The following is an 11927-nucleotide window of genomic DNA, read 5'->3' as shown; positions in this document are numbered from 1 at the left end:
TGGTCCTGACAAATTGTTCCTTCATCTACACATTAACTAAATGCTGTATAGTGAGTTTATGGCATGCTGTGTCAAGCCCCAGGTCATAATGGCCAACCCCTCATCACCAGAGAACCTCAAACCTGAGGTCACAATGGTCAGTCCCTCATGTCCAGGCACGCAGTCTTGGCCAGAGGTCACATTGGCTAGTCTTTCATCTCAAGAGGCAGCATCTGCACAGTGGCAAATTGGTATCTATCCCCTCCTCTTTTTCTCATTGAAGAACGCAGCAGCATAGCATGTAGACACAATTTCTGTCTCATTGAGGTAGGAAGCAGCAATATTTGGGCAAGGGGCCACCAGTGTCTCTCCTGTAATGGGTGGTAAAATGTGGACAGAGAAGCAACAGGTAAGAATGATTGTTCGTAGGCAGGCAGACCGCCCCCCCCCCCCCACACTGATTATATGGCTTCTGCCTGCTAACAGTTTATCAGGATGGCTTGGCACCAAATGGGGTAGAGCTAATGGAGGCAAAAAGAAAAAGACTATCAGGCAAAATTGCTTGCAAAAATGCATGTTCAGTATTAGGGATTGTTGCATACAAAAATATCTGTATTGTGTGTGTACATAGATGTACATGAAAATGCAAACACATTCTCATGCATTTAAAATGCAACTGATGTAGAAATGGAATGTAACAAATATGTGATTGAAAACATGCAAACATTATAGAACAGGCATGCCGAATGTCAGGCTGTGGGGACAAATCTGACCCTTTTGGGGTCCTATAATCATCATCTGGGGTATGCCAGATAACTATGCCTATATTCCCTGGTCCACATTTCCCCAAACCAACAATTATTTTGTGGTTTTTTGGCTTTTGTGATTTTCTGGCTTTTGTGCAGTATTTTCCCTGCATAAAAATGGTGGAAGTGCCTCTCTTAAGGTGTAATTACTGGCAGTAAGAACATTAAGCTGTAATAGGCTGTTATTTGGGGGATTTCTTACAGCTATCCCCTCTTCTGGTTCTTCCCCCAACCAGATGGTTCCTGGCAGCATTACCAGCTTGCCCTTGGGTCTGGTGGTGCTTCTGCTGAATGCCAGGTCAGTTCAAAATAAAATCTCCCTCATCCATGATTTGATTGTGGATGAGGGGGCTGACCTGGTATATATCACTGAGACCTGGGTGGGTGAACTGGGAGAGGTTACTCTAACCCAGCTTTGCCTTCCTGGGTACTCGGTGCAGCATCAGCACCGACTTGAGGGCCAGGGAGGGGGCGTTGCCATGGTCTCTAAAAATATGATCTTCCTCTCTAGTCTTCCTGTTCAGTTGAGTACTCAAGACAGATTAGGGATTCTGCTGGTGTACCTCCCACCCTGCTGCCCAACAGTCTCTCTTCCTGAGCTTGTCTCAGATCTGGTGTTGAGGACCCCCAGGATGATGGTTTTGGGGGATCTCAACTTCCATGCTGAGGCTCCTGTATCCAGGGTGGCTCAGGACTTCATGGCTGCCATGACAACCATGGGGCTGTCTCAACATGTCATTGGCCCAACACATGGAAAGGGACACACACATTGGCGTGCAGACAACAGGTTCAAGGGGTTCAACTGAACCCCCTAATCCGCTGCTGTCGCCATGTTTGCCCCACCTGCGCCATAGCAAAGGCTGCAAAAGCCATTTCAGGAAGCCCAGAAATGAAACGGGCCTCTCTAGGCACTTCCAGGGCTTTTCTGCACGTCTTCTGGGTCGTCGTTATGGCGATGACCCAGGAGGAGCATGGATCACTGAGCAGCAGTGCCTAGAAAGGCCCGTTTCCAGAAATGCAGAAACAGGCCTCTCCAGGCTCTCCTTGGGCTTGTAGAGGCTTCTCCTTGGGCAGCAAAATGGCGCCGGCCATGCAAAGGCCTGGATCAGCACGTGAGATGGGCTGGTTGGAAGGGCTTGTTTCTGGAGCCCCCGCCCCAACTTGAATGTTCTGGTACCTCAAAATGAATTCCTGAAGCAGAGGAGATCTGGAAGGAAAAAATCCCCTCCTACTCCCTTTGCCGTGGAACAGGTAATATTTGTGTTTCCGCCCTTCTTTCCTTCTCTCCACAAATGCCAATAACTTGACCAGGAGAAGCAAGGATAAACCATCTGCCTTTATTTTACATTTTTTTACTGTCCTGTAGCAAACATGTAATATTAATAATGATTTTTTAAAATTAATAATCCTCTGAAACCTGTTCATGATTTAGCTTCTCTCAATTTGTTAATGAATTCCAATATACTTCCCATATTTATAGCTTGATATTTTGTGTTGCATCATTTAGAAGAAATAAAGAATTATCAATGACGGGCAGGGATGTGAACATTTTCCTGGGATAATCCTTAGGTCTAGCTAAGGCCTTTGTCTAGGTTTTTGGAGGACTTTACTATCATTCATTCATTATTTTATTTATTTATGACACCTATGTACCAAACCACATCTGAAGAGGTTCTAGAGTGGTGAGTAATAAAAGTTAAAGCACAGTACTAACAGGTGTTTTGTTTTTAAAAGAAGGGAGTACAGAATGCTGTACTCTGGATTCTCATCAGACCATGGGTTGACTCAGTGGGACTGGCATCTCTTGTTAAAAGGATTAGGTAGCAGGCTATGGAAAAAGGCCTCTGTCTATCTGTCACCTTGGAATGTTGCTGCCAGACAGAGTAGGCAATATCAGGCCAGATGGATAAATTGCCTGATCTTCCAGAAGGCATCATTCTCTGGTCCTAGCTATGTATGGCCTCATCTACACCAAGCAGGATATAGTGGTATGAAAGTGGTATATGTGAATGGGGCACTTCAATACCACTGTAAAGCAGTAGTGTGGCTCCTATGTTTTATGTACTGCTTTCATACCACTTTTATAGTGCAATATCCTTCTTATTGTAGATGAGGCCTATATGGTAGGGATGGCTGAGAAATTTGTGTAGTTCAAATCTGAACACAAACTTACCTCATTTGCCCCTGCTGAACCTACATTCAAACTAGAATGCAGGTATGGACAGGCACAAAATTGAGACAGAAGTGGAACAGCTTAAAGCAATGAACTGATTGCCTGTAAGCATATGTGCTGATACAGTGAAAGGTGTGCATGCCAAGATTGCTCTCTGGCATGTTTCCAAGCCCTCCCACCAAGATGTGAGACAATAAACAGGTCTGACATGGAATCCACAAAGGTTTATTCTTAGGTATCTCTTCAAACCTGAAAAGAATGTGAAAGCTGGCAGCTACCCTCTAAGTTGAAATAGCCTAAAAAAGTAAGGCAGTTGCCTATCAAGTCAAATTATAGTTTTCCCACAGTGCTCAATGGACATTGACTGAATACCTCTCTCAGGGTGGTCTTGAAGGTGAAACCTCACACACCACCTTCAGCTTCCTCTCAATTCTGCCCACTTGACCCTGCAGCAGACTCTGGGGTCTGTCAGCTCCAATGTTCCCTCCTCTGATAGACAGACACTGAGTTCCCAGGGGGGAAGGTGATCTCTGAGACTGGGGGCGTTCCTAGACGAGGCCTTAGCGCGCCTTGAGAGCTGGTTTCCCTGCTGTGCTTCCACATGACGCACAGGGGAATCCGGCTCCAGGCCGCACTAAAGCCTCTTCTAACGCGCCATAAGCGAAGTCGCTTATGGCGCGCCTTTTCCCCAGCCTGAGGCGGGGGCTGGGGAACGTCTAGCTACTTCCGTGGCTTTTTGCGGCTACTCGCTTACTCGCGAGTAGCCACAAAAAGCCGTGGACTGGCCACAGCGCTGAGCGCTGTGCCCATCGGCCGGGGGAGATCCCGGTAGGGAGAAGGAGAGATGACACAGCACAGACACACACACACGGAGGGAGAAGGAGAGACGACACAGCACAGACACACACACACGGAGGGAGAAAGAGAGACGACACAGCACAGACACACACACATGGAGGGAGAAGGAAAGATGCCACAGGAGCGGATGGGGGGGTGGTTAACTAAAAAAAACCCTTACCTTCTCCGCAGTCTTCGGGCCGCGCGTGGCCCCTTTAAACTTAAAAAAAATGGCGGACTCTGCAGGGATCCGACATCAGCGTCTGGAAGCCCGGGCAGCGCGCGCTAACATCAGCGTGCTGTCGCCCCGCCTCCCTGCTGGCTTATCCTGGCAGGTCTAGCAAAGCCCTGGGTGTCCTATCCAATAAGCTCCTGGGAAGATTCCCCCTAGACACCATTTCTTGGTGCACATCTGCTTCTGCAGAATCCAAATCAGAGTGAGGCTGCAAAACCCAGTCCCTCACACTAGTGAGAAAAGGCCTGATCCTGACACCTTGCACTTATGCTGCTGTAGAACATTATTTGCTTCACAGTGCTCTGACACCTTGTGACAGTAGGGGGTAGCCCAAGAAAGTCTTGGAGCATGACTGCGTTCCAGCACTCCTCTCAACAGAGTAGACCGAAGACCCCCTATGTGACAAATCCCACTTTGGAGGTTTTAGTACAAGCCCCCAACTTCCTTTTCTTCTGTTGCATTGGTGATGTCCAGCTGGCAAAACACTTACAGTATCATTTCAAACAAATATTATTACGAAAATGCTGTACTAGTAGTACACATTGAATTTATCTCACCAGTATAATGGTGTGTTGTACCAGTGTCATTTTGCAATGGAGCACTGGCTTACGGTTGCAGCTTCAACACAATAGACTGGCTAGATTTCACTGTGCAAAACGTACATTGGTGATAATATGTTATTTTTAGAAAGTCCAAAACAATAGTGGGTTGGATCCAGATACAGGCACCTACACCTTGGCTTATCTCTCCAGTCCCTTCAGATGCTACACAGAGGGTTAGGAGACCCTCTTGAATTGTTGAGCAAGGTCCAGCTGAGCTTGGCAGTCACTTGGCCCTAATCTACACCAAGCAGGATATTGCACCATGAAAGCGGTATGAAAGTGATACATAAAAGGCAGGAGCCACACTTCTGCTTTATAGCAGTATTGAAGTGCACTGACAACTGTTGGGGCCCATTGACACATACCATACATCGCTTTCATAGTACTATATCCTGTTTGGTGAAGATTAGGCATTGGAATGCTGAGATGAGGGGGCCAATGAGCTCTGCAGAGCAGTGCGCCAAACTGACTTTAAGGGTGTAGTGGCTAAGGTGTTGGACTGGGTGTTGGGATATCCGAGTTTTAGTCCCCACTCGACCATGGAAACCCACTGGGTGTCTTTGGGCCAGTCACAGACTCTCAGCCCAACCTACCTCACAGGGGTGTTGTTGTGAGGATAAAATGAAGGCGAGGAGGATTGTGTATGCCAATTTGGGTACACAAAAGTGGGATATAAATGAAATTACACACACACACACCATCCTCATCTGAGAAAGGTGACATGCCCGTCTGAGTGTTGCACCAAAATGACCTGAGGGAATTGCCAAAGCTGTCCAAAGGGTGGGCACCAAAGGCAATTCTCCCTCTGGGCAGAGTTTATTTTAGGGTCATCCCAGAGCAGGGGATCCACCAAGATGGGGGCATGAACACCTTCCATGAGCGGAGCCCTTCTGTCCTCAGAAGGCAGTGGGTCTAATCTAATATATGTGGAGTGCATGGGAGAGGTTTACAAGTGAGGAGTGAGAACAATTTTTGTAAGAGTAGCCTACTAAGGATTTATAGTGAAGGATTTGGGGGTAGGGGTGGTGCGGGAAGGGGATTGTGATGAAGGAAGAAGGTTATAATCCCAACAATTTAGGTACAAACCTGGGAGTAGTGCTAGAAAAGTGCTTAAGATCCAATAACTTACGCAGTGCAGCCTGAATCTCTTTGTTTCTCATGCTATAGATAAATGGATTCAACATAGGAGGAAGTATCGTATATATAGCGGAAAAGACTAGATCCAGCTCAGATGAAATATTACTGGGAGGTCTTGCATAGACGAAGAAGCCAGCAAACATAATCAAAGAGACCACCATGAGGTGGGGGAGGCAAGTGGAAAGGGCTTTGTGTCGCCCCTGTACAGAAGGAATTCTATGGACTGCAGTGAAAATCCACACATACGTTGCAATAATGAAGATAAAGCATCCAAACACTACAGTACAACTAAGCACAAGAAGCCCCATTTCAACAAGGTATAAGTCAGAGCAAGAGAGTTTCAGTAGTTTGGGGATTTCACAGTAGAATTGATCAACTCTATTGGAGCAGAAAGTCATTGAAAAGGTGCCAGATGTGTGTATTATGGCATAAAGAAGACCAGTAATCCACACAGTGATGACCATCTGTGTGCAGGCTCCTTTGTTCATAATTATTTCATATTGTAGTGGATTGCAGATGGCCACATGCCGATCATGTGCCATGATGGTTAAGAGGACAAAATCGGAGGCCATAAAGAAAACGAAGAAAAAAACTTGAGTGACACATTCCGAATAAGAAATATGTCTGCTGTTCATGAGTGAATTAAGCATGGATTTGGGTACAATGACAGAAATATTCCCAAGATCTGAAACGGCCAAGTTCATTAAGAAGAAGTACATTGGTGTATGCAGGCGATAGTCAAGAACTATTGCAACGATGATGAAACCATTGCCTATCAGCGTTGTCAGGTACAATGCTAGGAACACAACAGAGTGTAGGATCTGTAGTTCTCGGACTGGAGAGAATTCCAGAAGCAGAAATTCAGAAGTCAGAGAGGTCAGATTTGCCATTCTGTAACTGATATGAAATGTGTGCTGCTTCCTGTGGGAGGAAGAAGAAAAGCAATCACTGTAAGACCCATGCCTGATCCTCCAGTTGATAGAAGTAGCTGTACTCTTAATTCTCTTAAACAGAACAAGAAATTTCTCTCAACCTCTTAGAAATACAACAGTAAAGCAGAGCAACTCAGTTGGGTACATTGATGACAATAAATACAACAACAACAACAACAACAACAACAACAATAATAATAATAAAGTTATTAAAAATTCCTACTTAAAATGAAAGTGAAATATATCAAGATTTTTTAAAAATATATTTAAAACTCACCAATTTGTTTCTTGCCAATCCATCCTCAACTATATGTAGCCTTACAGAACTATACATTTCATAAAATAGGTAACTTAAACATCCCAAGGGCTCCACCAAGAAGGATTGTTTTTTAGTTTGGCAAGGGACTGCAGTAGTCCTAAAAGTTAAATAAGCTAAAAATGTACATATTTAAAACCACATACTCACATGCAAATATCAAATAGTGAAATAGCTCAGGATGCTGCCCAGTTTATAACTGCTTAAGGCTATTATTATTATTATTATTATTATTATTATTATTATTATTATTATTATTTACATTTATATACCACCCCATAGCCAAAGTTCTCTTAAAACAAGAATTCTTAAAACTATTAGAATGCAGATGTAAAGGTGGAGCCTAATTAAGGAGCTGATTACAACTTTAAGGGGACTCATCATAGGCTAGCTGATAACACTAAAATACTTCAAAACATCACCAGTGAAACAACAAATCAAACACATAATGGCCAAACACACACAAGCTATTCCTAATGCATAACCAGCCATTTCATTTCCTCATTCAAGCCAACCAGGGATTTAGGATCGTCCTTGTACATGATGCACAGGGGATCCCGGGATCAGGGAGGGATGATCCCTCCCTGGTCCCGGGATTGAGCCCTCCTCTTTGGGCCCACTTTTCTGCTGTCCCGGACTGTAATGTGAAGAACAATCTTCAGTGATTCAGCTGAAAGACTTCTAGTGTTGCGTTAGATGTATGTGCACATTTGACTTCACATTGAAGCATGAATATGCAACAGTCAGCTGAATTGTGTGGTCATATCTTACGCCATTACTGATCCACCATCTGTGGCTATATGGCTCTAGTGTGAAGAGCAATGATAATATCTGATGGACCCAAATTCTTGTCTTTTTTCTAGCTCAGTGCTAGAATGTGGAGATCCAGTCACAGGGAAGTATGTTTCCCCCCATAAATTAGGCAATATATGAACCTCAGCAACTGAGAGAACAGTGGGAGGAAAAAATAAATTTAGAAGAGGAGCATGGATGTATGGACGGAAGGATAATTGGATGGACAAAGAGACAGATGGGAGAATGGGAATAAGAGAAATGAAAAGAACAGAAACAAAATTGAGAAGTAATTTACTTACTGTTCGTTGTAAGTATTGTTCTACAGTAGATTCAATTCTCCTTCCATATGGGATTAGTTTCTTAGATGTTCACATTTGTATATTCATTGAAACCTGGCAAAACGTGTGTAGTATCTTCCTCTCAATATTGGCTTTAAAGGATTTTCTGCCAGGCAAGTGCATTTTATTCATGTCTTCTTTGGCTTCTCAGAGACTTGCTCCCAGGAGTCCAGAAATAGCTGATGAGAAAAAGTTGTTGAGACTTCCAACAACTCCCTCCATTCCCTCCCATTTATGTTTTTTCAACTTCCCTTTCCCGAAGAAACTTGAAGAGGTAATTAGCATCGGAATCTACTACTTTAGGAGATGTTACCCCCTAATGGGGGTAGTGAACTCAAGGGATAATGACCACTCTTCCCCTATTGAAGGGATTTAAATACAGATTTGCATTATGAAAGTAGAAGTTTTGATTCATACCATTCTTTGAAGACACCTTGTGAGACAGTGGATAGTTCCATAATAACTTCCTCATTTTGGTCAGACATGGAAATCGCTAGAAGCCTTCCCTGATATATTGGTTGAATCCTTGTAAACCGTTGAAACCACACTTGCTTGGGACCTGTATATCTGAGGGCTGGTGTCAAGAGTAGACATGGTTGGGCACTTCCAAGGTTCCACCCCTCAGCAGATGCCTACTGATAAGAGCCACCTGGAGTTGCTCCTTTTCTTTATCATTGCAATAATCTTGTTCACCTGCTTCTTGCTCTGACTCAGGGCCTTGCTAGACCAGGCATTAGCGCGGTGTGAGGCCCGGTTTCCCTCCTGTGCATCCAGATGACGCACAGGGGAATCCGGGGTCAGGCCACGCTGAAGCCTGCCTTAATCCGGCATAAGCGAAGTCACTTATAGCCTGGCTTTTCCGCAGCCCCAGCCTCAGGCCGGGGTTGTGGAATGTCTAGCAGGGTCCGTGGCTTTTTGCGGCTACTCGCTTACTCGCAAGTAGCCGGGAAAAGCCACGGACTGGGCACAGCGCTCATATGAGCACTGTGCCTATCGGGCCGGGGGGGGATCCCCGGGGGGGAGGGGGGAAGGCCGGACCCACCAGGAGAGAAGGGGGGAGAAGGCTGGGCATCGGGGACGGGGATAAGGGAAGGAGAGCAGCCATCGGGGGCGAGGGACGGAAAGCCAGGGACAGGACATCGTCGGGGATGGCTGGTACGGGGTGGGTGGGAAGCCGGGGACAGGACATTGTTGGGGATGGCTGGCACGGGTGGGGAAAGCCAGGGACAGGATATCGTCGGGGATGGCTGGTGCGGGATAGGTGGGAAAGCCGGGGACAGGACATCATCAGGGATGGCTGGCACGGGGTGGGGGGGGAAAGCTGGGGACAGGACATCGTCGGGGATGGCTGGCATGGGGGGGGGGAAGCCAGGGACAGGACATCGTCGGGGATGGCTGGCGCGGTGGGGGGGAAAGCCGTGGACAAGACATCGTCGGGAATGGCTGGAGCCGGGGGGGGGGGAAGCCAGGGACAAGGCATCGGGGATGGGGGGAGGACGGGCGAGCGAGGGGGGGAGGGGGTCATTGGGCATTGGGGGGAATCAGGAGCGGGGGGGCTTTATTGTTTTAAAAAACCCACCTACCTTCTCCGGCGGCTCTGGAGGCACATGGTGCCTTTTTTTAAAAAAAATGGCCGACGCTACAGGGCTTCCCGTTGCCCCGTCGCGTCGTGCATCTGGAAGCCGGCAACGGCGCGCGCTAACTCTAGCGTGCCGTTGCCCCGCTTCCCTGCCGGCTTATCCGGCAGGTCTAGCAAGGCCCCCAGACCACTGTATTGGTGAGAAGGAGGAGGAGCAGATGCTATTGCCTAGGGATGTGCTCCGCTTCTAATCGGACCGACAAATTAGAATCGGAGCGGGGTGCTTTGCCTCCCCTTAAGGCGGAGGCGAAGAGGATTGGGGGGCCGGCGGAGCGTGGCGAAGAGGATCGAGGTGAAGGCGGATCCTTCACCTCGATCCGGAGCTCTGCCGGAAAGGTAAGTGGGGTTTACCGGGCCCTGCCGCTGTCGCCCATGTGGCGACAGCGGCAGGGCCCGGTAACCCCCCCCTCCTCTCCCTTACCTGCCTCCGTCCACGGTCCCTCGGCTTCTTCAATTGAGCCCGCGATTCAACCAGGAAGTCTAGGCCGCACTTTCGGCCCAGACTTCCTGGCTGAACCATGGGCTTAATTGAAGAAGCCGATGGACCGTGGACGGAGGCAGGTAAGGCCCCCCTCCCCCTTGGTCCCTTACCGGGCTCTGCCGCTGTCGCCGCGCAGGCAGCGATGGCGGCAGGGCCCGGTCCCCCCCCTGCCCTCCTCTCCCTTACCTGCATCTGTCTGCGGTCCGTCGGCTTCTTCAATTGAGCCTGCGGTTCAACCAGGAAGTCTGGGCCGCACTTGCTAGCACTGACAAGGAAAACCCCACTCTTAGCTTCATTGTAATTGTGATTTTAAAAAATATGTTGTCCATTTATTCTGTTTTATCTGTTGTTGTTTTATGCTAATATTACTGACTTTATCTGTTCTTTTGTAAAAAAAAATGTGTTGCATTGTTTAGATTCAATCCCTTAATGTAGAGATAATGAAGATACAGACAATTTAAAAATCCTTGATACTAGTAGGGCAGATTTACACCAGTGTTTTCAGAGTGAAAGAGTGTGTTGGCAACATTGTAGCTTTGGTTCCCAGTGGAATTAATTTTGTAATTTTTTTTAATGAGTTCAGAATCATTCTTTCCTATGGGGGAAGAGAACTTTGGAGGAAATCAGCAAGCAATGTTTTATTTCTGCACCATTCAAGCAACCATCATTCATCTATGGCAACTCTGGGCCTGTTCAGACATCACTTTAAGCCACTGTGGAATACTAAAAATGTGTTCATTGGTGGGTTAGCATGTCATGTGGTGGGAGTATTTCCCCCTCCCATTATGAGCAGAGTATCTATTTCAGCTAACCCCCTTCTGAAGTGGGGTTTGGAGGCTGCTTGGAATAGTTTCTATGTTGTCAGGCAGGAACTCTATGGGTTTTACTTGTCATTTCAATGAAAAAATAAAAAGTGTTGGTGACCATAGAGTCTGCTGGCAAGAGCGACCTCCACTTCTGGTGACACTCTTGCCACCACAGAGTTTCTCTATGGCCCATGGCCATTTTCCCCGTATTTTTTTTTTACTGGAACACCTGCTGGGCACTGATTTGGGGTATGGAGAATGATGGGATGTGCAGTTAAACCACATGGAGATATGGACTGTAACTATGGAATATGAGTGGGTAGCAGAACCACACGGCACCATGTGGTTCTGCAATCATGTGACAGGCCTGCTTGTTATGCTTATGTTACCCCTCCTCTCTCCATAGTTCTCCTACCCAGCCCTTCCATGTGCATGTGAATAGGGCCTCTGTGTTACAATGCAAAGGCAAGCCACCCAGGCTATAATCCACTTATTTGTTATGCCATTCATTTCATTTTGGCTACTCTTGAAAAATCTGGTTTGTCATTAGCTAGATAGCAAAGGTACTAACACTGCTTTTTCAAAGGATACAGAGTGCTCATCCTTTGTCTTCTTTGGCTGCACCAACACAAGAAAGAAAAAAGGGTGCATTTACAGATGCAGGCATCCTTCTCCTGTGACACTGATTTTACACTTGTACTGTGGCACTGCAGATATCAGTAGCATATTCAGTGTCCCCTGGAACTGAGAAGAATGGCTTATTCAGATGCTACACCACACAGGAACTTCTTCCTGGCTTGAAATGTGGAACAGATACTGGTGATATCTGTCATAGAAAGCTTAAAGGTCAC

The 11927-nt window shown here is 46.6% G+C and overlaps 1 protein-coding gene across 1 annotated transcript; it reads right to left on the bottom strand.

The window, feature by feature from the left end:
* Positions 1-5690: 5690 nt before the first annotated feature.
* LOC134405476 (olfactory receptor 14A16-like) lies at positions 5691-6659 on the bottom strand. The gene has a single exon (XM_063136720.1). The coding sequence runs from the start codon at positions 6657-6659 to the stop codon at positions 5691-5693; it is 969 nt and encodes a 322-aa protein (XP_062992790.1).
* Between the last annotated feature and the right edge of the window lie 5268 nt (positions 6660-11927).

Source organism: Elgaria multicarinata, chromosome 11, assembly GCF_023053635.1.
Source record: "Elgaria multicarinata webbii isolate HBS135686 ecotype San Diego chromosome 11, rElgMul1.1.pri, whole genome shotgun sequence".
In the NCBI taxonomy this organism is placed as follows: domain Eukaryota; kingdom Metazoa; phylum Chordata; class Lepidosauria; order Squamata; family Anguidae; genus Elgaria; species Elgaria multicarinata.
This window is presented reverse-complemented; position numbering and strand designations above follow the sequence as displayed.